This window comes from Oncorhynchus keta, chromosome 31 (genome assembly GCF_023373465.1).
Source record: "Oncorhynchus keta strain PuntledgeMale-10-30-2019 chromosome 31, Oket_V2, whole genome shotgun sequence".
NCBI lineage: Eukaryota > Metazoa > Chordata > Actinopteri > Salmoniformes > Salmonidae > Oncorhynchus > Oncorhynchus keta.
Genome location: NC_068451.1, coordinates 3,553,252 through 3,576,205, shown reverse-complemented (window position 1 = coordinate 3,576,205; position 22,954 = coordinate 3,553,252). Strand labels below are relative to the sequence as shown.

Below are 22,954 nucleotides of genomic sequence, written 5' to 3'. Positions count from 1 at the left end.
CTTTTCTAAGAGTTCATCCTTCTGTAGCTCAGTTGGTAGAGCATGGCGCTTGTAACGCCAGGGTAGTGGGTTCGATTCCCGGGACCACCCATACGTAGAATGTATGCACACATGACTGTAAGTCGCTTTGGATAAAAGCGTCTGCTAAATGGCATATATTATTATATTATTATTATATTATTATTATTATATTATTATTATTATTGACTAATTCCAACATAACTGCCATGAGTTTTTATCCATGACTAGGGACGGTTTCAGACTGTCTGTTAATTCTCCACAGTATGGTCATTGTAATGATAGAGGGTTCATAGAAGAGTGTAATTATCCTGGCCTATAGGGGCTGAGGTGGACCCATCAGGGGCAACCAGGGAGGGGCTCTGCTATACTCTGCTGTTACTGCTTCCTCTGAGGTCAGAGTGGATTAGTGCCTGTGGATCGACAACAGGTCATTCCAGGTCATGGCTGGTCGCAACTGGTCTCAGATGGTCAGGTCAGATAAATTGGGGAAGTTCGCTCCAAAAAACCTGCCAAGAGGGTTTTCTGTTTTCTGGCTCGCTGGACCAGAAGACGCCAGATTTTACAGTGCCGTCTTGCTGGCTGTATCCGCTCTTTGTTTTTTGCTTACAATGAATATTCAGTATTGACAGGTTAGGAGCTCGAAACAATTAGCTGAATGACTAGATTCGGCTGTTCTCTTTCCTGGAGAGAAAACAGCTTGTTCGGCTTGTAGTAGAACACAACCTCATTGCGTCTCTGTCAGCAATTTCATGTCATACTGTAATTCTATTCTATTCATAATTCTATTCAGTTCATTTTGTTTCACAGCCATGGTCCACATTAAATACCAGGATGTGTCTGTCTTCTATTATATAATAAGGCTGTCGCTGAAATGAACATTTTTGATTAGACCTCTCCATGTGCATTTTAGTAATTACAGTCGTATTATGCACATGTCTGCAGCCCAGATGATGTAGGCCATTGCATGGAACCCAGGGGGAATCAGAGAGGAGAGTGGCTCACAGACAAAGCCCCAGCTCAAGATCAATGATTACCCTGTTAGCCTTAATCACAGCCTCATATTCCCCAGAGGAGAACCAGAGAGTATCTGCTGCCAGGCGGCTGTGTCCATGTTCAGTAGGTTAACAAACCAAGGCAAAGGGTGTGCCATGTCTGACTGGCTATTGCACCTGATGTGCTCCCATATGGTGCAGAAGTCTAAGACACTGCATCTCAGTGCAAAATGTGTTACTATTGGGAGTGATAGGGCGGTGCACAATTGGCCCAGCGTCGTCCGGGTAAGGGTTTGACCGGGGTAGGCCGCCATTGTTTTCTTAACTGACGTGCCGAGTTAAATAAAAAAAATGTGTAGCCTGGAATTCGAACTGATATGCCCTGTTTCCCCCACTGTTTCACTTCAAAATAGAAGACACTGGAAACAGAGCATATCAGGTTGGATCCCAGGCTACATGAGTGTGCTCCTGTAAACTATTCCTATGAGACATACTGCATGTAGCGTGAAGATGCTGTGAGTCATCCTGCTGTCATCCACACTTACTACATTAACAGCGAGATGCCATCTGAAAACAAACACAGAGGTTGCTAATTACCGCATCAATCTAATCAAATAAAGTCTAACAGTCTTTTGTCACATGCTTAGTAAACAACAGGTGTAGACTAACAGTGAAACACTTCCACACAGCCCTTCCCAACCACGCAGAGAGAAAAATAGAAAACAATAGCACGAGGAATAAATGCATATCGAGTAACGGTAACCTTGCTATACACACAAAGTACCAGTACCGAGTGGATTTGTAGGGGTACGAGGTAATTGAGGTAGACATGTACATATAGGTAGGGGTAAAGTGACTAAGCAACAGGATAGACAATAAACAGTAGCAGCACCGTATGTGAAGAGTCTAAATGTAGTGCAAAAAGGGTCAATGCAGATAGTTGGAGGTAGCTATTTGTTTAACTATTATAACGACCAAATTAACAGTTATGTATTTCAACTCCACTGTATGGTAATTGGGTCATTCTAAGAGTCCATCCTCCAGGTCCATCAAAATCTAAAATAATCTGCAAGGCCATACAGAAATGTAACTAAGAATTCAAACGACCCAAGCAATCATTCTGCAACAGGCTAACCAATTGTTCAACTATCGTGTTTTGGCATATTTTAATAAGACCATGTTGCTACATGATACGAATGTGCACAGTAGCTAGTTCTGCGCTAAAGCTGAAGCCAGACAACCACTTCACCGAACCCATATCTCAGATGACCCGGTCCAATCCACCACTTCACCTCCTCTAGAAATGACCCTCGATTTCGACCCTTTGTGTGCTCTCAAGACTGATGTATGATCCATCCCTGCAGACCATTTCCCGATGAATCCAATTTAGTCACAATAAAGGGCTACTCTGCAATATATGAAACACGCAGTGAGGCCTGAAAGGGCATTGAAATGTCTGATACTATGAACTCAATCGTTACAAATTGAAATCTATGTAACACTGATAGAGACACGAGACAGTTTGGATGTGTGTGCGTTTCTGTTTCGGCGAGTGTCTGCGAGGAGCACAGTCCCATCCCACACCTACACCAACATACACTCACACACAAAAGAGAGTCTGGTGTTTTGGCACAATTGTTTCAGCGTGTATCCAAACCCCCAAAAAATGGATCAAATGATGGGCAATGATGATTCCATTAATCATAGAATAACAATCCTGAATTACAATCTTAGAGCCCCACAAAGATAGGCCAGTCACAATTCACAGAGGGTCTCTATGTGGTCATCAAGATAGAGGTCTTCTAATTAAAGCTGACAGCTGTGCCATTCACCAGTGAGACAGATATGAAAAAAGGTTATCCGTTCATGACTAAAACAGAACAAAGCGTGCCACAAACGATTGTGTCAAACTGTTTGGTTGATTTAAACACCTCACATTGCATCTAGGAAATAACATTACATCTCGAATAAATGAAAGCCATAATGCAAATTGGCTATGGTAAGACACTTATGTGATGGTTGCATCCAATGGTGAAATTGTTTGATATTTTGGTGAATTGCATTTAAAACAGCACATGCTGCCTCTAACACCGCAATACTATTTTTTATCATTCTGATCCCGACTAAAGGTAACAATGGTACATACAATTTTCCCAAATTTCACATATCAAACTCACTACTTTCTTCCTGAATCAAATCTGTAAATTAGAACATTCTATTTGGCACATTATTACTGCACATTACCATTATCGTGAAGACATTATACTTACAACTGTATCAAACAATCAAAAATACATATTTCCTACGTGGGGAGTAAAAAATAAAAACATACTTCTAGGTTCACATTCACTGTTCAGACTCGGAACTGTCCCTTTGAGCGAATGTGGACCAGTGAACCAATGGCCATAGCCCCTTTGCATCATCGCAAGCGCTTCCCGAGCTGCAATCACAGATGAGTAAACTCCTACTGAACTTTTCCTATAAGCCAATCCAGGCCTGGTGGCAGTTTTGGCGGTTTGAGATTTAGGTGACGCACACTTACCCTGGAGCAGAGACGAGCACAACGGCTAGAGCAAAGGAATTCAGCTAGTCCTCAGTCACCATTCAAAAAGGAGAGAGAAAAAAAATCCTGCCTTGTTAGAGCATCCTTTAAATGGCCTCCCTCCCCTCCCAAGAAGTCTCCTCACACACATGCATATTCTCTCACACACATACACTCACAACTCACTCAGACATCCGCATATCAAAACACACTTTCTAAACAAAAACACACAAGGCCTGATAAGCCATGCTTTCCCGTTGCCCACAGCCACAGGCAAACAATGTCCTCCTCTCCCCTCTCACAGCACCACCCTCCTCCCCTCACCACCAGCTCCGCTCCTCTCCTTTTCTCCTTTGTTGTTGGAGCTCTGATAGAGGAATTCCTTCCTTGTTCACACCACCAATAGGACGACGGTGCACCCGGATCAAGACAATGTAGTACCAAACGGCTCAACTAGACTCCCTCATTTCCCAGCCAGGAATAGTTCTCACATTGAGGTCACACTCTGGTAGCTCCATATGACCGTAGACCAGTGGCACAATCCACACCGCTTGTGCTCCTGTACCAGACAGTTAGACAGCGAAGTGCTTCCCTTTACCTTTCTCCATTCGCTTTCCCTCCCTCAATCCCCCCCCCTTTGATAGCCCCTCCCCTAGAAGGTTTTATTTTGGCTCTGAAACTCCATGCTGCTTCTGGTGAAAAGAGAGAGAGTGAGAAAAAAGCTTTCTAAAGAGCCCCGGGCCGCCCTCCTCGAAACATTCACATGCCTCCAGCTGCCTCCAGTCCCTTCTCTCTGTCTCTAGCTCACACAGCGCCGGCAGGGGCGAGCATCGCAAAGGCCACAAAAGGAGGGACCTTCACCCACCCACACCCAACCCCCATCTCCATTCAGAGTCAGTGCAGCAGCCTCCACAGCAGAAACAAAGACAACTAATTACTGTAAAACATCTCTGATTTACTTTTTTCAAATCACTTCCAGACCCTTACAACTCCAATGATAAATCAAAAAGCGTAAATGAAGACGAAACTGAGAACATTGGATGTGGGCAAAATAGACCTCTCTGACTCCTGGGAAAGCAATGATGGAACCCTGTGGATGTCATTTATCAAACTACATTGGCATCTAACTACATCTCAAATATACAATAGCATCTACATGTGATTTGTCTTTTTACATTAACACTATATAACCTAATTGCTTTATTTCCTATCCTACCTATTACATGGAGACTAAGACTAGGGAAACCAACACCCCAGTTGAATGAAACCAGCTAATCACACATTCATGTGATCACCTGGAGATGATGTGTGTAGTGATCTCTCCCCGGGATCAGAGCTGGGATTATTACTAGCTGTGAGTAAGTGGACAGGTGCAGGGCAGCAGGTGCACTGGAAGCCCTGGAGGACAGGTGCGTTTTAGGTCACCCCCTTCAAAGAGGTGTTTATTCCCTGAAGCCCTGAACAACCTAATTTAACATCTCTGTCTGTCTGTCTGTCTGTCTGTCTGTCTGTCTGTCTGTCTGTCTGTCTGTCTGTCTGTCTGTCTGTCTCCTTATCTTTCTCTCTCCCTCCTCCAATATTCTCACTCTCTCACACACTCTCGGTCTCCCTCTTCCATAATCTACACAGTCTTTCAATGGAGCCAATGTCTGGAATGATTAGTCAGTGGAGAAAATGCATGGCAGATGGAATAGGGAGCGAAATATTGACTGTTTCTGTGCAAAGACAGAAGGGGACACGAAATCACGTCCCTTCCGTTTCACTGTGCCAAGATTAGCTGATTACCGACGCACCATCTTTCTGTCGTGTAAACGTAACATGTTTTACACTGATGCCAAGATATTGTCATACCGATATTGCATGTCTTCATGCACGATTTAACCTTGCTTAGGCTTATTTTCCCAGGAGTGAATGTTTGTTTATGACAGTGTTACTTGAACACTTTGAAAACAGCGAGGGACAAGGAGTAACTGGGAAAGAGGTGATAACATGAATCACAAAGGAGACTGAAAATGCCCTGGCTGCGAAGGAAAAGTCAATTCAATAGCGTCACTCCCATGGGGTCAAGTTATTTAACCCTGTGACTACTCCATCCCTGTCTGTCCGAAATTATACTCGTCTCACATATTAGGACCTCCCATACTTTAGCTTCTCTGTCCCAAAGATCTGAACCGGCAGGCAATGACAGAAATGCACAGACATCTGCAACTGACAGAGAGATTGGTACTGTAGCCAGACAATATCAAGCTTTCAAAGTAGTAGCAATACACCAAATAAGGGTTTGGTTGGTCCCATAAGAGAGCAGCAGTGTCTTTAGCTGTTTAACAAAGAGCAAGTGAGCCGGGCCCTCCTTCTCCCTGAGTGGGTCTGGCATGGGTGATACCCCGGTATACCAGTGCCACTGTTCTAAACCCACAACACCTGATCCTGGTTTTCAGCTAGCTCCAAATCGTCTTAGAAATAATTGAATCGTTTCGCCAAACCCGCTGTCCCTTTCCATTTCACACCATGGCCTCAACCACACGTACCCCCCCCCTGTTCCAAAAGACTGGCTGGTGTAGTTGAAGAACCACTGGCACACTGGTTGTCAATGGGGCTATGAAGCAACACACTATTAACAGGCTAGGCAGCCAGGCAGTTGATCATGTCTCAGTTTCTCTACCATTAACCTCCCATCTAAGACTGGGGAGTAAGACTGGAGAGTGTAGGTTCTGCTATGGGGAGATGGGATATTCAGGTCTAAAAGTACACAATTCCAAATGGGTTGCAAATGGAGCCAAATTTGGTCACAGACCCCATGTGTCAGGAGACATGACAGCACTAAAGTAGATGAATCCTGCTGGCTGCATGGCATGTCCCCTCTTCTCCTCCACAATCTTCCTTCTCTTCCCTCTCTTCTCTGCCTTACAATTAAATAAGACCTCAGTGGCTCCTCTATGGCTCTACTAGCCTATGTGGCAATTAGCACTTCTGCAGCCATGCACACCCCTCACATAGGGAGCCCTCTTCACGAGGAAATGAAAAAGGGGTCCCTTTTATGGGTCAAAACTAAAGCACCATTCAACACCATTATACACACACATACTCGCATGCCAGCACGCACACACACACACGCACACACACGCACACACACAGTTATTTATCACTAAAGGGATTGCTTCCCAGAAATGTGTGGGTTTGGGTAAAAAGGAGTTAGGGGCTTCCCGGGGGGGCCTGGATACTGGAAATCTTAGTTACAGGATGGAGGGTGGAGGGTATTCAACAACCCAACCCCCATATGTGATTGGTCTGTTCACAGGAATGTAATGTTTTATTTAACTAGGCTAGTCAGTAAAGAACAAATTCTTATTTACAATGCCGGCCTAGGAACAGTGGGTTAACTGCCTTGTTCAGGGGCAGAACAGCATATTTGTACCTTGTCAGCTCGGGGATTTGATCTAGCAACCTTTCGGTTACTGGCCCAACACTCTAACCACTAGGCTACCTGCCGGAAGTTTAGATTTTTAAGAGTCAGAACATAAAAGAAGCGGCTACATTGTCAATAACATTAGTATTCCTATGCAAATGTTGATCACAACAAATGCTAAAGAATCACAAAAACACAAACAATCCCGGGACCATAAAGAAGTGGATAATCACAATTCCAAAAATTATGAACACACGCACGCACGCACACTCACATACATACACACACATGCACACACACAATCCCTTCCTCCCTCCCTATCGGTACCACTTGGTGATTCACAGCAATCAACACAAACAAATCTTTCCAAGTCATTATCTGCCTTCATCAGAGAGGGACTACTGTTTGCCCACTGCCATCAAGACAGAGGAGAGGAGAATAGACTGCGCTCTCTCATCCCTCTTCCTGGTCTGTTTGCAGGTTATGTGTGCAGGGCTTATTTGAGATGCAGAATTGCAGTGGACCCAGGGAAATTAGAGACCTTTAGAGACAGAGGGACACAAACACCCTTTATCCAGCAGTTCCTCATTAGTGGGGGGACACGACAAAGAAGAGAGGAACTTTTGGCCTTATTTTGTTTCTCTGAATGGAGAGATTGCTTTTCTGACTTTTGAGTGACGCAATACAGCACTTCTTACACAATGCAAACATTTCAAGTCATTTTCGCAACGTAAACCTCGAGGCCTACTTTTTTTTTTAAACATCAAATTTCTGCTTCACAGCTGTTTATGAATCACCTTAACTTGGTTTATGGGAGCTGTTCGTTTGTATGGAGAAACAAGGTAAGTCACAGAACAGAAGAAATGTCCCGAAGCGGAGTGAAACAGTGAAGTACTATCTGATATTGTCGTTTAAAAGTCAAACGTTTGTTTCCCATTGCAAAACATTTGGCTACAGTATATTCTAAAGAACATGTCCCAGGGTCAGAGCATGACCTGTGCTAAGGAGCAGGTGTGTCTCTCTCCTGTGTATTGTTGGCATGTTGGGGGAAGTTGTGTTGTGTCTCATTCATTGCAGTTAGCCTAGCTAACTAACGAGTCCCCACAGACCAGACTGAAAGCAGCAGTGGTGCAGACTAGCAGCATTAACATGACAAAGGCTTGTGGAGGGGTGCACTGTGATAAAGGCACAGTGCTGATTAAAGACTACCTGCATTTAACCCGTGCGCACTGGGAGAGGCACAGGAGCCCCCAGACCCTCAGTTCACCACTGAACATCGAGGTCAACCTTATAGCTCATAAAAAGTTGAGTTGAGTCATGCATGTGTCATACACACATTTTTGAGTCACACACTTAACAAAGAGTGATGATGGCATCATAATGCAAAAAAAAAATGTGCAATTTAATATTAGAGAAAAACTATTGGCTTTGGCTTGATGGATAAGTTCACCCGAAGGTCATGAGCCCTGATTATAAGATTAAATAATTAACCGTTGTGTTGTCTTAAGGGTCAAAAATGACCTGCCACAATATATAACAGCAGAGGAAACCCCCTAAGTTATATTTTTCCAACTTAAAATGTGCTGACTTTCCTAGAGTGACCCCAACATTAGAAAAAGTGAAACATCGTCTTTGTTCATATTTCCATGAAAGCTGCGCACCACCAGGGTACAAAGATAGTCTTAGGGTTATTTTTGTGGTGTGTAAAATAATTTACACACCACAAAGACACACGCACGCACGCACGCACGCACACACACACACACACACACAATGACAAATTGAGATGATGTGTGCTACTAATTGAACTCAGCCAGCAGCTCCTGAAGAGAAAGATCCCCATGGTTGGCACAGTATGAAAGAACAAGCCTGAGCTCCCCCCTGCACTCCTTGCAACAAGGGGGAGAGAGGCCTTCTCATCAAAGTTTGCCTTCACCCCCACCACCACTCTAGTTTCTTACCTCCCAAAGAGGAACAAAAATGTGATCCTCCTGAGCACACTGCACAAAACAGCTGAGATCAGTGATCGTGAGGATAGGAAGCCAGGCATCATCCTGGCCACCACAAAGGAGATGTGGACAACCTGGACAAGGTGATTGGAATTTACAGCTGCAGGAGGATGACTGCCCGCTGGCCCCTGGTCATCATCCATAACATCATTGATGTGTCCTCATACAATGTCTTTTGTGATACAGAACAAGATCAACCCTACCTGGATGCCTGATAAGTGGAACAAGAGGAGGGTGTTCCTAGAGCAGCTGAGAAAGGCACTTGTAACCCCACACATTCAAAGAAGGGAGTGCCTCCCCTGTACAGCAGTCTCTGCAGCACTTGTGAAAGCTGTTCAGGGGGCTGAATCTTGTCCTGATCCACCTGAGGCTGCAGCTGGGACAGGCAAGAGGAGGAGATGCCAATTCTGCCCCCCAAAGAAGGGCTGTAAAACAAATATTATGTGCTGAATATGTGAGAAATACATCTGCAAAGTCCATGCACACATAGATGAATACTGTCCTACATGTGCTAATTAGAGTTGATTGATTTATGTTCTTCACGTTTTTTGTTTTGTATCTATTATCTTATTTTATTCTTATTTATTGTTGTTGTTTATACAATGGTTAAACAAGTGAAAAAATACTAGTACTTTGCAGTTGACAGTATATAAGAATATATCACTTTGTTGCCAAAATACGGTCCAGAGGAGGTAACCTTATCTCAATAAAATGCATTCAAAACTACTTTCTGCGCATTTCTGCGACTCTTAGGCTATACAAGTGCAATCTCTTGCTAAAAAATGGATGTTTACACCTATGCAGTACCTTTAGCAATAATAATAATAATAATAAACCTCTACTTTAGTAAACAATTATGACAGGTGTGTTGTAATAAAAATGAGTGGTGTCCACTGATTAAATGCAGTCTTTCTACACTGAGAAGAGGGAAAACCCAGATATTCAAAATGTTTGTGATGAATAACAGGTTGTTTCTTCATGCAAAATAGATTTTGGGTTTAAAATTCAATTAAGATGCTTTATTTTAGGGGTTTAGTGAAGGCGGGTCATTTTTTACCCTTAGGACAAGGGGAGTATACAGAATGTTAAGACTACACAAAGGTCAAGTTGTTACGCCATTTAGCGTTATAATCAATTCATCAATCAATCAAACAAACAATTAGGACAATGGAGCTTTTAGTAACACTAAATCAACCAAAACCTATCAATCACAATAAGGTCCTCCTTCACTGTGAGGTAACGCAGTACTCACAACCACAAAAATACACAAAATAAACACAAAGATGACAAAAGGGCTGAATAATGCAGAGAGTAACAACATGATGCTGAAAAACACAGTATGGCGATTGATTCAATCAGTGTTTGTGTTGTAAAGAGTCTTGGTGTGCTCTTCAGTCTGGTCATATCAATGTTTCATGCTCGTCCGCTTTAAATCTGTGGATTAGGCTAATTATCGGAGTTGAGGCCCTTGTTCATTATCCTCAGTCTAAAAGAACCCTGTTAATGTTTGTGATATAAAATATCACCCTTCAAGACGCACTAATTACTGTGCAACACTTAAATCTCATTATGCGCTACTAACAGATAAAAAAGACTAATGTCTGGGGTATACACAACAAATGCCTTTATGGCCAGACCACAGTATTCTGTCTGTAAGATCCTGTTTTTTTGTGGGTTTTTTTCTCTGTCCTCATCCTCCCATCTGAGTCTAATGTCCTTTCAGGGTGTTCGCTCATGTGTACAGTGGGCCTCCACTGCTGAGCGGCTCTCCAGCCTCCCTGTCCTAGCAGAGTACAAAAGAGCTAGCCTGCCTGCCCCTCTCCCCAAAGGAAACTCTCTGCAGGATATGGAGGAGCTAAGACCACCACCTCGAACTCCGCTTGAGTCCGTCTGGCTCTAAATTCTTCTCTCTCACTGATTCCCTTGCTCTTTTTCCCTTCTGTCTGAAGTCATACGCCTGTATGTGTAATGTGTATCTCCCTCCTGACTCTTGCTCTGTTGTTTGTACAGTTTTTCTCTCGCTCTCTGTTTAGTGGTATCATGCCAGCACCCTGGGTGAGAAAGCATTTCTTTCTCTGGGGCTTAGGGCATATTATTCGATAGTGATGCTCAGCTCAGCGCCATGGGGACAGTAGATTACACAATAGGGGCCAGCCTCAAATCACTGTTTTTGTTTGAAATCTTCTTTGGATTTCTCCCAGCCCACACAATTACTGTTAGACCAACAAGTTGCATCATGGGGAATGGGTATTGTCCAGTCCTCGAGCATCCTGTGAATGGATAATATATCAACATTGTTCACTCATTCTTCTCCTTGACTTAATATCCAGCCCCCTCTCCACCAGTGTCTTTTACTCTCTGTAATTGGATGCACAGCAACAGAGGATGGAGGACGATGTCCGTCTTTAATGGTTCCGTGGATATCCATTGATGATGGCAATAGGTTGAGAGCCTCTTGCAGCAGAATCCACCACAAGGATGTTGCTTTACTAAATATGCCAAGACCCTGTGTATTCTACTGCTAAGTGCGTAATGTGCACTAAACCTCTGAGAATCATTCTACAGCGGGGAAAGACTGATGTTAGTAATGTTGACATAAAATCTCTTAGAAATAAATAGAAAACAAATGACATTCAAGCTGTGAGTTAAATAAGTGAAAGAGGGAAAGGTAAGGAACCGAACAACTCAACAACCCAACTGACCATATGGTCCAGAGGAGGTAGCCTCATCTCCATGCTCTTCAGCCAGTGTCGCAGGGCTCGGATTTGACCTCTGAACTCCCCCTGCCATTGGCTCCACTCCTCTGACTCCCTCCTGGAAGCACATAAGCCCACACAGCTTGTGTCTATGTCACTATTAATCTCATATTAATATATATATATCAATACCTGCCTAATCAGATACCTGCAGTAACTTCAAATACCTAGAGTATTGTAAACTGCTTTTCCAGCTACACTGAAAGGGGAGTTTGTATTTAAGCAATAAGGCACGAGGGGGTGTAGTATATGGCCAATATAACACTGGTAAGTGCTGTTCTCCCTTAGCCGTGGTATATTGGCCATACACCACAAACCCCCGAGGTGCATTATTGCTGTTATAAATTGGTTACCAACATCATTAGAGCAGTAAAAATAAATGTTTTGTCATACTCGTGATATACCACGGCTGTCAGCCAATCAGCATGCAGGGCTCGAACCACCCAGTTTATAATAGAATTTATCATAATTTTTTTATTTTCAGCAAATTACTATTTATCATGAATAATAACCTGGATAAATACTGTAATTTAAAGTGTCATTATACATAAATATTGGGACAGTGAAGCATTTTTTCTATTTTGGGCTCTATACTTCAAAAGTTTGGATTTGAAATGAATCAAAGACTATGAGGTTAAAGTGCAGACGGTCAGCTTCAATTTGAGGGTATTTCCATGCATATCTTGTGCGCCGTTTAAAAATAAAATAAAATCAAATCAAATCAAATTTATTTATATAGCCCTTCGTACATCAGCTGATATCTCAAAGTGCTGTACAGAAACCCAGCCTAAAACCCCAAACAGCAAACAATGCAGGTGTAAAAGCACGGTGGCTAGGAAAAACTCCCTAGAAAGGCCAAAACCTAGGAAGAAACCTAGAGAGGAACCGGGCTATGTGGGGTGGCCAGTCCTCTTCTGGCTGTGCCGGGTAGAGATTATAACAGAACATGACCAAGATGTTCAAATGTTCATAAATGACCAGCATGGTGGAATAATAATAAGGCAGAACAGTTGAAACTGGAGCAGCAGCACAGTCAGGTGGACTGGGGACAGCAAGGAGCCATCATGTCAGGTAGTCCTGGGGCACGGTCCTAGGGCTCAGGTCCTCCGAGAGAGAGAAAGAAAGAGAGAATTAGAGAGAGCATATGTGGGGTGGCCAGTCGTCTTCTGGCTGTGCCGGGTGGAGATTATAACAGAACGTGGCCAAGATGTTGAAATGTTCATAAATGACCAGCATGGTTGAATAATAGTAAGGCAGAACAGTTGAAACTGGAGCAGCAGCATGGCCAGGTGGACTGGGGACAGCAAGGAGTCATCATGTCAGGTAGTCCTGGGGCATGGTCCTAGGGCTCAGGTCCTCCGAGAGAGAGAAAGAAAGAGAGAAGGAGAGAATTAGAGAACGCACACTTAGATTCACACAGGACACCGAATAGGACAGGAGAAGTACTCCAGATATAACAAACTGACCCTAGCCCCCCGACACATAAACTACTGCAGCATAAATACTGGAGGCTGAGACAGGAGGGGTCAGGAGACACTGTGGCCCCATCCGAGGACACCCCCGGACAGGGCCAAACAGGAAGGATATAACCCCACCCACTTTGCCAAAGCACAGCCCCCACACCACTAGAGGGATATCTTCAACCACCAACTTACCATCCTGAGACAAGGCCGAGTATAGCCCACAAAGATCTCCGCCACGGTACAACCCAAGGGGGCGCCAACCCAGACAGGCCGACCACAACAGTGAATCAACCCACCCAGGTGATGCACCCCCCAGGGACAGCACGAGAGAGCCCCAGCAAGCCAGTGACTCAGCCCCGTAACAGGGTTAGAGGCAGAGAATCCCAGTGGAAAGAGGGGAACCGGCCAGGCAGAGACAGCAAGGGCGGTTCGTTGCTCCAGAGCCTTTCCGTTCACCTTCCCACTCCTGGGCCAGACTACACTCAATCATATGACCCACTGAAGAGATGAGTCTTCAGTAAAGACTTAAAGGTTGAGACCGAGTTTGCGTCTCTGACATGGGTAGGCAGACCGTTCCATAAAAATGGAGCTCTATAGGAGAAAGCCCTGCCTCCAGCTGTTTGCTTAGAAATTCTAGGGACAATTAGGAGGCCTGCGTCTTGTGACCGTAGCGTACGTGTAGGTATGTACGGCAGGACCAAATCAGAGAGGTAGGTAGGAGCAAGCCCATGTAATGCTTTGTAGGTTAGCAGTAAAACCTTGAAATCAGCCCTTGCTTTGACAGGAAGCCAGTGTAGAGAGGCTAGCACTGGAGTAATATGATCAAATTTTTTGGTTCTAGTCAGGATTCTAGCAGCCGTATTTAGCACTAACTGAAGTTTATTTAGTGCTTTATCCGGGTAGCCGGAAAATAGAGCATTGCAGTAGTCTAACCTAGAAGTGAGAAAAGCATGGATTAATTTTTCTGCATCATTTTTGGACAGAAAGTTTCTGATTTTTGCAATGTTACGTAGATGGAAAAAGCTGTCCTCGAAATGGTCTTGATATGTTCTTCAAAAGAGAGATCAGGGTCCAGAGTAACGCCGAGGTCCTTCACAGTTTTATTTGAGACGACTGTACAACCATTAAGATTAATTGTCAGATTCAACAGAAGATCTCTTTGTTTCTTGGGACCTAGAACAAGCATCTCTGTTTTGTCCGAGTTTAATAGTAGAAAGTTTGCAGCCATCCACTTCCTTATGTCTGAAACACATGCTTCTAGCGAGGGCAATTTTGGGGCTTCACCATGTTTCATTGAAATGTACAGCTGTGTGTCATCTGCATAGCAGTGAAAGTTTACATTATGTTTTCGAATAACATCCCCAAGAGGTAAAATATATAGTGAAAACAATAGTGGTCCTAAAACAGAACCTTGAGGAACACCGAAATTTACAGTTGATTTGTCAGAGGACAAACCATTCACAGAGACAAACTGATATCTTTCCGACAGATAAGACCTAAACCAGGCCAGAACATGTCCGTGTAGACCAATTTGGGTTTCCAATCTCTCCAAAAGAATGTGGTGATCGATGGTATCAAAAGCAGCACTAAGGTCTAGGAGCACGAGGACAGATGCAGAGCCTCGGTCCGATGCCATTAAAATGTCATTTACCACCTTCACAAGTGCCGTCTCAGTGCTATGATGGGGTCTAAAACCAGACTGAAGCATTTCGTATACATTGTTTGTCTTCAGGAAGGCAGTGAGTTGCTGCGCAACAGCCTTCTCTAAAATCTTTGAGAGGAATGGAAGATTCGATACAGGCCGATAGTTTTTTATATTTTCTGGGTCAAGGTTTGGCTTGATCAGCACTTTTTGTATACTGAACAACAATAAATGCAACATGCAACAATTTCAAATATTTTACAGCTACAGTTCATAGAAGTAAATCAGTCCATTTAAATAAATTCATTAGGCTCTAATTTATGGATTTCACATGACTGGGCAGGAGCACAGCCATGAGTGGGCATAGGCCCACTCTCTTGAGAGCCAGACCCACCCACTGGCAAGCCAGGCCCAGCCAATCAGAATGAGATTTTCCCCATTAAAGGGCTTCATTAGAGTGGCCTTTTATTGTCCCCAGTGCAAGGTGCACCTGTGTAATGATCATGTTGTTATGCCACACTTGTCAGGTGGATGGATTATCTTGGCAAATGAGAAATGCTCACTAACAAATGTCTGTAAACGACATTGCGCGGTTCTGATAAAAATCAGTTTCTACATATTTTCAAGTGCACTCCCGTCAAGCGGTTGTAGTCGCCGCACCTGTGTGGGACGAGGAGACACCTTTCATTTCACCATTGACAGTTTTTCTTTCTTTCATTAAAATCCTTGTTTACTGAAACAACTAGTAACCATACCAATTACCCAATGTTTGTAACTGGACCTTTTACACTGTGTGTTTAACAGTTCCTTTTTGTTGTTGTCTTTGTTCTGTTTGACCATCCAGGTCAATGACTTTAGACCCAGGCACGCTGGTCCACCAAACTGTGACAATCGACCAACTGTCATCATCACCAGCCATTTGTTCAGTTTGACCTGACTGATGGTGGGTGATGGGCATGGAGCCCAGTGCAACAACGTCTAACACATTGAATTTGTATTTAATTACACATGTTATGATCTTGAAATGCAAACAAAAAGGAAAATTGACCAATTATGTGAATTGTTGAAATGTTAAAGTTGTGATGGTTATGTGTTGAATTGAGCCATGGCGACTTTGTGTTTGCATTTACCCATACCCAGAGCTCTGTTCCTTGGATGTGAGTGTTGCCAATCCGTACACACTCCCCCTTTCTTCCTGAAACAGAAAACAAAAATAAGAATACATTAGAGATGATTCATTTGTGTTTGCTTTCACTCAATATACAGTATAATACCATGAATTGGTAGTAATCAGGACACTGAGTTTGTCCTCATCGACACATTAGTATAGTACTACCAAAGTTCAAATTTAGGAATATAATTGTACTGCCCCCTACTGGTAAGTCTGTTATAGCATTGTCTTCCCAAAGCATTGCCTCAACCCCATTCTCTGATGTCTTACCTCCTCGTCACCCCTCTCTGGGAGGGTTGGGAGGGACAGGGTCAGTGAAGGGTAGTCAAGGCAGTCATGAGAGGTATTCTGGCAGGTAGACGGCCCATCTCTCATATTGGCTGGATCTTCCATCAATATCAAAGACTAACATTGGCATAGAAAAACACACACAGACATACAGATAGGCCGATAGAGCACTACTTCCACACCTGCCCATTCACAACACACAGACACACATACACTGTATATCTAAGTCTCTAATAATAACGTTCTCCAAGTCGCAGACAGAACATGTATTGTCATGACATTGGCCTGGGGGTAGGTTTATGACAGTCATAAATACCTCTTACCCCCCTTTTTCCTCTCTCTACCCTACTGATGTTACATTTGCAAAACCCTTGGTTAACATAGAGATTCTGGGAACATCAGAAGGTGGGGGGAAATTAACTATATTCTGGTAATCCGAACAATTGAACATATACGGTGGTACTTAATGAATATGATGTCAGTTCGGTTGTCATCTGAGACATTCTCATCAATGATAAGATGACATAAACTCTACAGTGGAAAGTCTACACATCAGAGTTATCGGATTCACATAGAATTGTTGTTCAATTTAAATTTTTGAATATGAAATTATTCATGATGGTATGAAATGTGATTTTAGCTTCTAAAATGTGATATTTGGGTTTTCATAAGATAGGGCTCTGCTCAATCAGTTGCCCGCCCCTGTGAAGGGACATGGGCTATACAACTTTTCAAACGACTGCCTTGCCTGGTTAACCAACTACTTTGCAGACAGAATTTAGTGTGTCACATCGGAGGGCATGTTCCTCTGGCAGTCTCTATGGGGGAGCCACAGGGTTCAATTCTCGGGCCAACTCTTTTCTCTGTATATATCAATGATGTTGCTCTTGCTGCAGGCGATTCCCTGATCCACCTCTACGCAGACGACACCATTCTGTATACTTCTGGCCCTTCTTTGGACACTGTGTTAACAAACCTCCAAACGAGCTTCAATGCCATACAACACTCCTTCCGTGGCCTCCAACTGCTCTTAAACGCTAGTAAAACCAAATGCATGCTTTTCAACCGATCGCTGCCTGCACCCGCACGCCTGACTAGCATCAGCACCCTGGATGGTTACGACATAGAATATGTGGACATCTATAAGTACCTAGGTGTCTGGCTAGACTGTAAACTCTCCTTTCAGACTCATATCAAACATCTCCAATCTAAAATCAAATCTAGAGTCGGCTTTCTATTTCGCAACAAAGCCTCCTTCACTCACACCGCCAAACTTACCCTAGTAAAACTGACTATCCTACCGATCCTCGACTTCGGCGATGTCATCTACAAAATAGCTTCCAATACTCTACTCAGCAAACTGGATGCAGTTTATCACAGTGCCATCCGTTTTGTTACTAAAGCACCTTATACCACCCACCACTGCGACCTGTATGCTCTAGTCGGCTGGCCCTCGCTACATATTCGTCGCCAGACCCACTGGCTCCAGGTCATCTACAAGTCCATGCTTATTAAAGCTCCGCCTTATCTCAGTTCACTGGTCACGATGGCAACACCCACCCGTAGCACGCGCTCCAGCAGGTGTATCTCACTGATCATCCCTAAAGCCAACACCTCATTTGGCCGCCTTTCCTTCCAGTTCTCTGCCTCCTGTGACTGGAACGAATTGCAAAAATCGCTGAAGTCGGAGACTTTTATCTCCCTCACCAACTTTAAACATTTGCTATTTGAGCAGCTAACCGATCACTGCAGCTGTGCATAGTCCATCGGTAAATAGCCCACCCAATTTACCTACCTCATCCCCATACTCTTTTTATTTATGTACTTTTCTGCTCTTTTGCACACCAGTATCTCTACCTGCACATGACCATGACCATCATGTATCACTCCAGTGTTAATCTGCTAAATTGTCATTATTCGCCTACCTCCTCGTGCCTTTTGCACACAATGTATATAGACTTTTTTTCCTACTGTGTTATTGACTTGTTTATTGTTTACTCCATGTGTAACTCTGTGTTGTTGTCTGTTCACACTGCTATGCTTTATCTTGGCCAGGTCGCAGTTGTAAATGAGAACTTGTTCTCAACTAGCCTACCTAGTTAAATAAAGGTCAAATGAAAAATAAATAAATAAAAACACGCCCTCCTCTCCCTTCCTATATAAAGCCTTGACGACAATGTAACCTCCTGTTCCGAGGCTGTGAGGACGACGGTCCGATGTCAGAATGGTTCAGATAATAACAGCGTGAGCTTTGGTTGCGAATGGTATGAACTTTGAACTCTTATTCACTACAGAAGTGATACCTCCTAGCCGTTGAGTTAGCAACAGCCACTGCAAATGAGGGTTAGGAAGGAACAGACAGAGTATCCCGTCTATCACACAACGACGTTACTACAACGTATCCAATTGACCACCAGAGACATTATTCAAAGGACATAGGACTCGGTTTGGCAACACGGCCTTCCATCTACCATCAACCTACAGAAGCGCAAAATGGTCAAATGCAAAATACAACTGCTACAACGTGGACCAGGTGACTATCCACAGTAATTTTGGCACTGTTTCAACCTGTTTCAATATTTATTGCATTTTCCTTTTCCAAATGGGCGGTAATTTAGAATGCATAAGATACTGTATTTACGATAGCACAGCTTCGCCCTTTGTTCCTCAGTCTTCCCGCTCTTTCACTCAAACCCAGACCCTTTTCTTTTGTGTAACAAGCTGTCATATCTGTTCCGCCCGCTAGGGACGTTTTCCTTTATGACGTCATTTGTAATCAAGTTATCATGAATTATGTGTATGTGTAATTCTGTGTGATTAGTTAGGTATTTAGTAAATAAATAATTAAACCCAATTTTGTATTGCTGATTCAACTTGTTAGCCAGAGTTCGTGCAGATAACCAAGAATTTACAACTTTCAGATGAGACTGAATTAAGGTGACGATTGATATTGACTGCTATTGATGTAAAATATTACTAGGTCTTTAAGAGTTTATTCGGAAGATAACAGCTCTATACATATTATTTTGTGGTGCCCCGACTCTCTAGTTAATTACATTTACATGATTAGCTCAATCAGGTAATATTAATTACGGAGAAATTGTTTCATAGAATAGCATGTCATATCACTTAATCCGGCATAGCCAAAGACACAACAGTATCTATGAAGTTGGTAGCTGAATCGTGAATGAGGGGATGAGGGTTCATTGTTTGCTTGTATTCCAAGACCTCTGATTCCAAGAGGACATGAGTTGAAATGACTTGTAAGTCAAACTAGTAGTGCCCTCATACTGGTGAAATGAAATAATGCAGACAGTAGTCCTTGCAGACAGCAAGTATAGGGCATTAAAGACACCACTTAATTCACCTATAATGATACTACCATGGCATACAGTGCCAGTTGTGTAAAAATACTTTGAAGTACTAAAGTAGTTTTTTGGGGTATCTGTACTTTATTATTTATATTTTGGACAACTTTTACTTCACTACAATCCTACAGAAAACAATCTACTTTTTACTCCATACATTCACCCCATTCTCTGATGTCTTACCTCCTCGTCACCCCTCTCTGGGAGGGGTGGGAGGGACAGGGTCAGTGAAGGGTAGTCAAGGCAGTCATTAGAGGTATTCTGGCAGGTAGACGGCCCATCTCTCATATTGGCTGGATCTTCCATCAATATCAAAGGCTAACATTGGCAAAGAAAGACACACACAGACATAGAGATAGGCCGATGGAGCACTACTTCCACGCCCGCCCATTCATAACACACAGACACTGTATATCTAAGTCTCTAATAACGTTCCCCAAGTCGCTGACAGAACATGTATCCATTAAATTAAGTTGGTAGCTAAATCGTGAATGAGGGTTCATTGTTTGCTCATATGATTCCAAGAGGACATGAGTTGAAATGACTTGTAAAGTCAAACTAGTAGTGCCCTCATTATGGTGAAATGAAATAATGCAGACAGGAGTGCTTGCAGACATTAAGTAAAGGGCATTAAAGACACTACTTAATTCACCTATAATGATACTAACATGGTATACAGTACCAGCGGTGTAAATTAAGTAAAAATACTTTAAAGTACTACTTAAGGCATTTTTGGGGGGTATCTGTACTTTACTATTTATATTTTTGACTACATTTACTTCACTACATTCCTACAGAAAATAATGTACTTTTTAGTCCATGCATTTTCTCTGACACCCAAAAGTACTAGTTATATTTTGAATGTCTAGCAGGACAGGAAAATGGTCCAATTCACACACTAATTAAGAGAACATCCCTGGTTATCTCTACTGCCACTGATCTGGCACTCACTAAACACAAATGCCTAATTTGTAAATAATGTCTGTGTGTTGGAGTGTGCCCCTGGCTATCCATAAATTAAAAAGAAAATGGTGCTGTTTGGATTGCTTAATATAAGGAATTTGAAATTATTTATACTTTTACTTTGATACTTAAGTATATTTTAGGAATTGCATTTACTTTTGATTCCTTAAGTACAGTATATTTAAAACCAAATACTTTTAGACTTTCACTCAAGTAGTATTTTACTGGGTGACTTTCACTTTTGTCATTTTCTATGAAGGCATTTTTACTTTTACTCAAGTATGACAATTGTGTACTTTTTCCACCACTGCCCAGAACAATGGTTTTAAGTATAAGTATATGCATACCACAATAAAATGACTAAACTAAAGTATAAGAATAATAAAATACAATGGCTTAAACTTAAACTTGCATCAATTGAAAAAACATAGTGTATCAGATGCTGCTACCAATAAATTGATTCATAGCCTTTGGAGTGTAAATATATAATGTGCCTACAGGTACACACAATGTAATCTTATGTGTTGTGCTTAATATACTGATATGTTCTAAATGCTGTACGGTCACTGTGTAGATAATTCCATTGTCAGAATGTGTGATTTACCTGGATATTGAAATGTAGTTGACAAGATTACCTTTTTTAATAGCACATTTATTTACATTAAAGTGTTATCATCAAAACATACACCAGATTCCATTCACCATGCCACTCAACAAAAAAAATCTGTTAATGAGCAAAACCAACCAGTTAGTTTTGATTAAATATCTTGTTACCACTTAAATCCGCATTTAGCAAAACACGTTTTGCGGAGCAGATACATGTTCTATTCTCTTCTTCTTACAATGTATTTTTTCAAAGAATATTTATTACCAAGTAAGTAAAACATGCAAAGCAAAAATGTATTATATAATATAAGAAAAATATGATGAAAAATGAACATTTACAGAAGTAAAACACTTCCTAGAAGCAGAACAGAAAAAAAAACATTATTGGTATGGAAAACAAGAGCTACAATACTGGTTTAAAAGCAACATATGACAAAGCTTCAAAATCATTTTTGCAAAGGAAAAATGTAAAATGTTGGAAAATGTCTTGAAATGTATTCAGCCTAGATAATATGTACATTCATTCAATGTATTGTAAATATATTGCAATGTCATCTCAGCAACTATTTACTTTGGTTTTGACTGATGTTACATTGATGTTGCTTACAGAAATTAAGATTACATTGCATTTCATCTTCATGGCGCTGACCATGTGAAAGCCCATAAACATAGTGATGTGAGTGGTGTAATCCAAAATAGGGGGATTATGATCAATATTCAAGTAAGAATGTTGGACAGAAGTTCATGGAGTTTGTTCCTAGTATGGTATCCCAGGGAGACTTCAGGGGTCACAAGCCTCAACTGTCTTCAAAAATGAGGGAGGTGCAATGGAAGCAAGGTACTCAATGGCAGATCTAAAAAACAAAACAAAAATAATAATTTTGAGACAACAAAACCAACAACAGTAAAAAAAATAATAAAAAAAAACGAAAATAATTGTAACGCAAACAAATAAATAAATTGCAAATGTATTTGATTATTTAATGCTTTATTTGGTGGATGATGAATTTACCTGCATTTCTGCATGCTGAAGCTGTTGAATTGGGATCCCGTCCCCGTAAAGAGACTCATCAGCCAAGGCAATCTGAGTACCTGCAAATCCCCATCGAATTCTGATGGAATGAGACATCTGTCAAAAAAGGGAATCGATCATCTTAATATATTGAGGTGAAAAAAAGGCATGATCATAATCATCCAACTGATAAAAACGTTTGATAGCGCCTTCTTCCAAACGAGAATTGAAATACTAGCGATAAAGGGGGGGAGAGAGAAAAAAAAACAGAATCAAAGGAGAGTAGAGGAGGTGTATGGCTGTGATGAAAGAGATAAAAGGAAAGTACATTACAAAACTACATTACTAAATTACAAATCAGAAAACCGATTTCAACTTACAAGAACCAAAGCAACATCCAGGATGCAGATCTTTGCCTCTAATGTCAGAGGAAGCATGGTGAAGCCTGACATCTTCTTAGGACAGTCTACCAGGAACACTTGATAAGAGGTAAATGGTGGGTATAGTAGTCCATAATGATGGGTATAATAGTTCAGAATTTTGAAGTGGGTGATTAAAGAATAAGGCGATGACTTGGTGCATGGGCCTGTCCACTGAACAGAAAGGGCAATGTTGTCTGGGATGTAGGCAGGGAAGCAGTTTAAACTTTGAATGTTGCAGTCTGCCTCCAATGTTTATGTAGTGTTTTTTTATTCTGCTCTGCGACTATTTGTTT

At 42.1% G+C, this 22,954-nt stretch overlaps 1 protein-coding gene across 1 annotated transcript in view; it reads right to left on the bottom strand.

Annotated features, from left to right (window-relative positions):
- LOC118364221 (plectin-like) overlaps window positions 1-22,954 on the bottom strand; it is a 140,830-nt gene that overhangs the window by 37,558 nt on the left and 80,318 nt on the right. The window contains exons 33-35 of the mRNA XM_052489079.1: window positions 15,968-16,026; window positions 11,673-11,784; window positions 8,923-9,044 (exon numbers count right to left, since the gene is read on the bottom strand). Of these exons, the coding sequence (XP_052345039.1) occupies window positions 8,923-9,044; window positions 11,673-11,784; window positions 15,968-16,026 (293 nt within the window). The remainder of the gene's footprint in view (window positions 1-8,922; window positions 9,045-11,672; window positions 11,785-15,967; window positions 16,027-22,954) is intronic.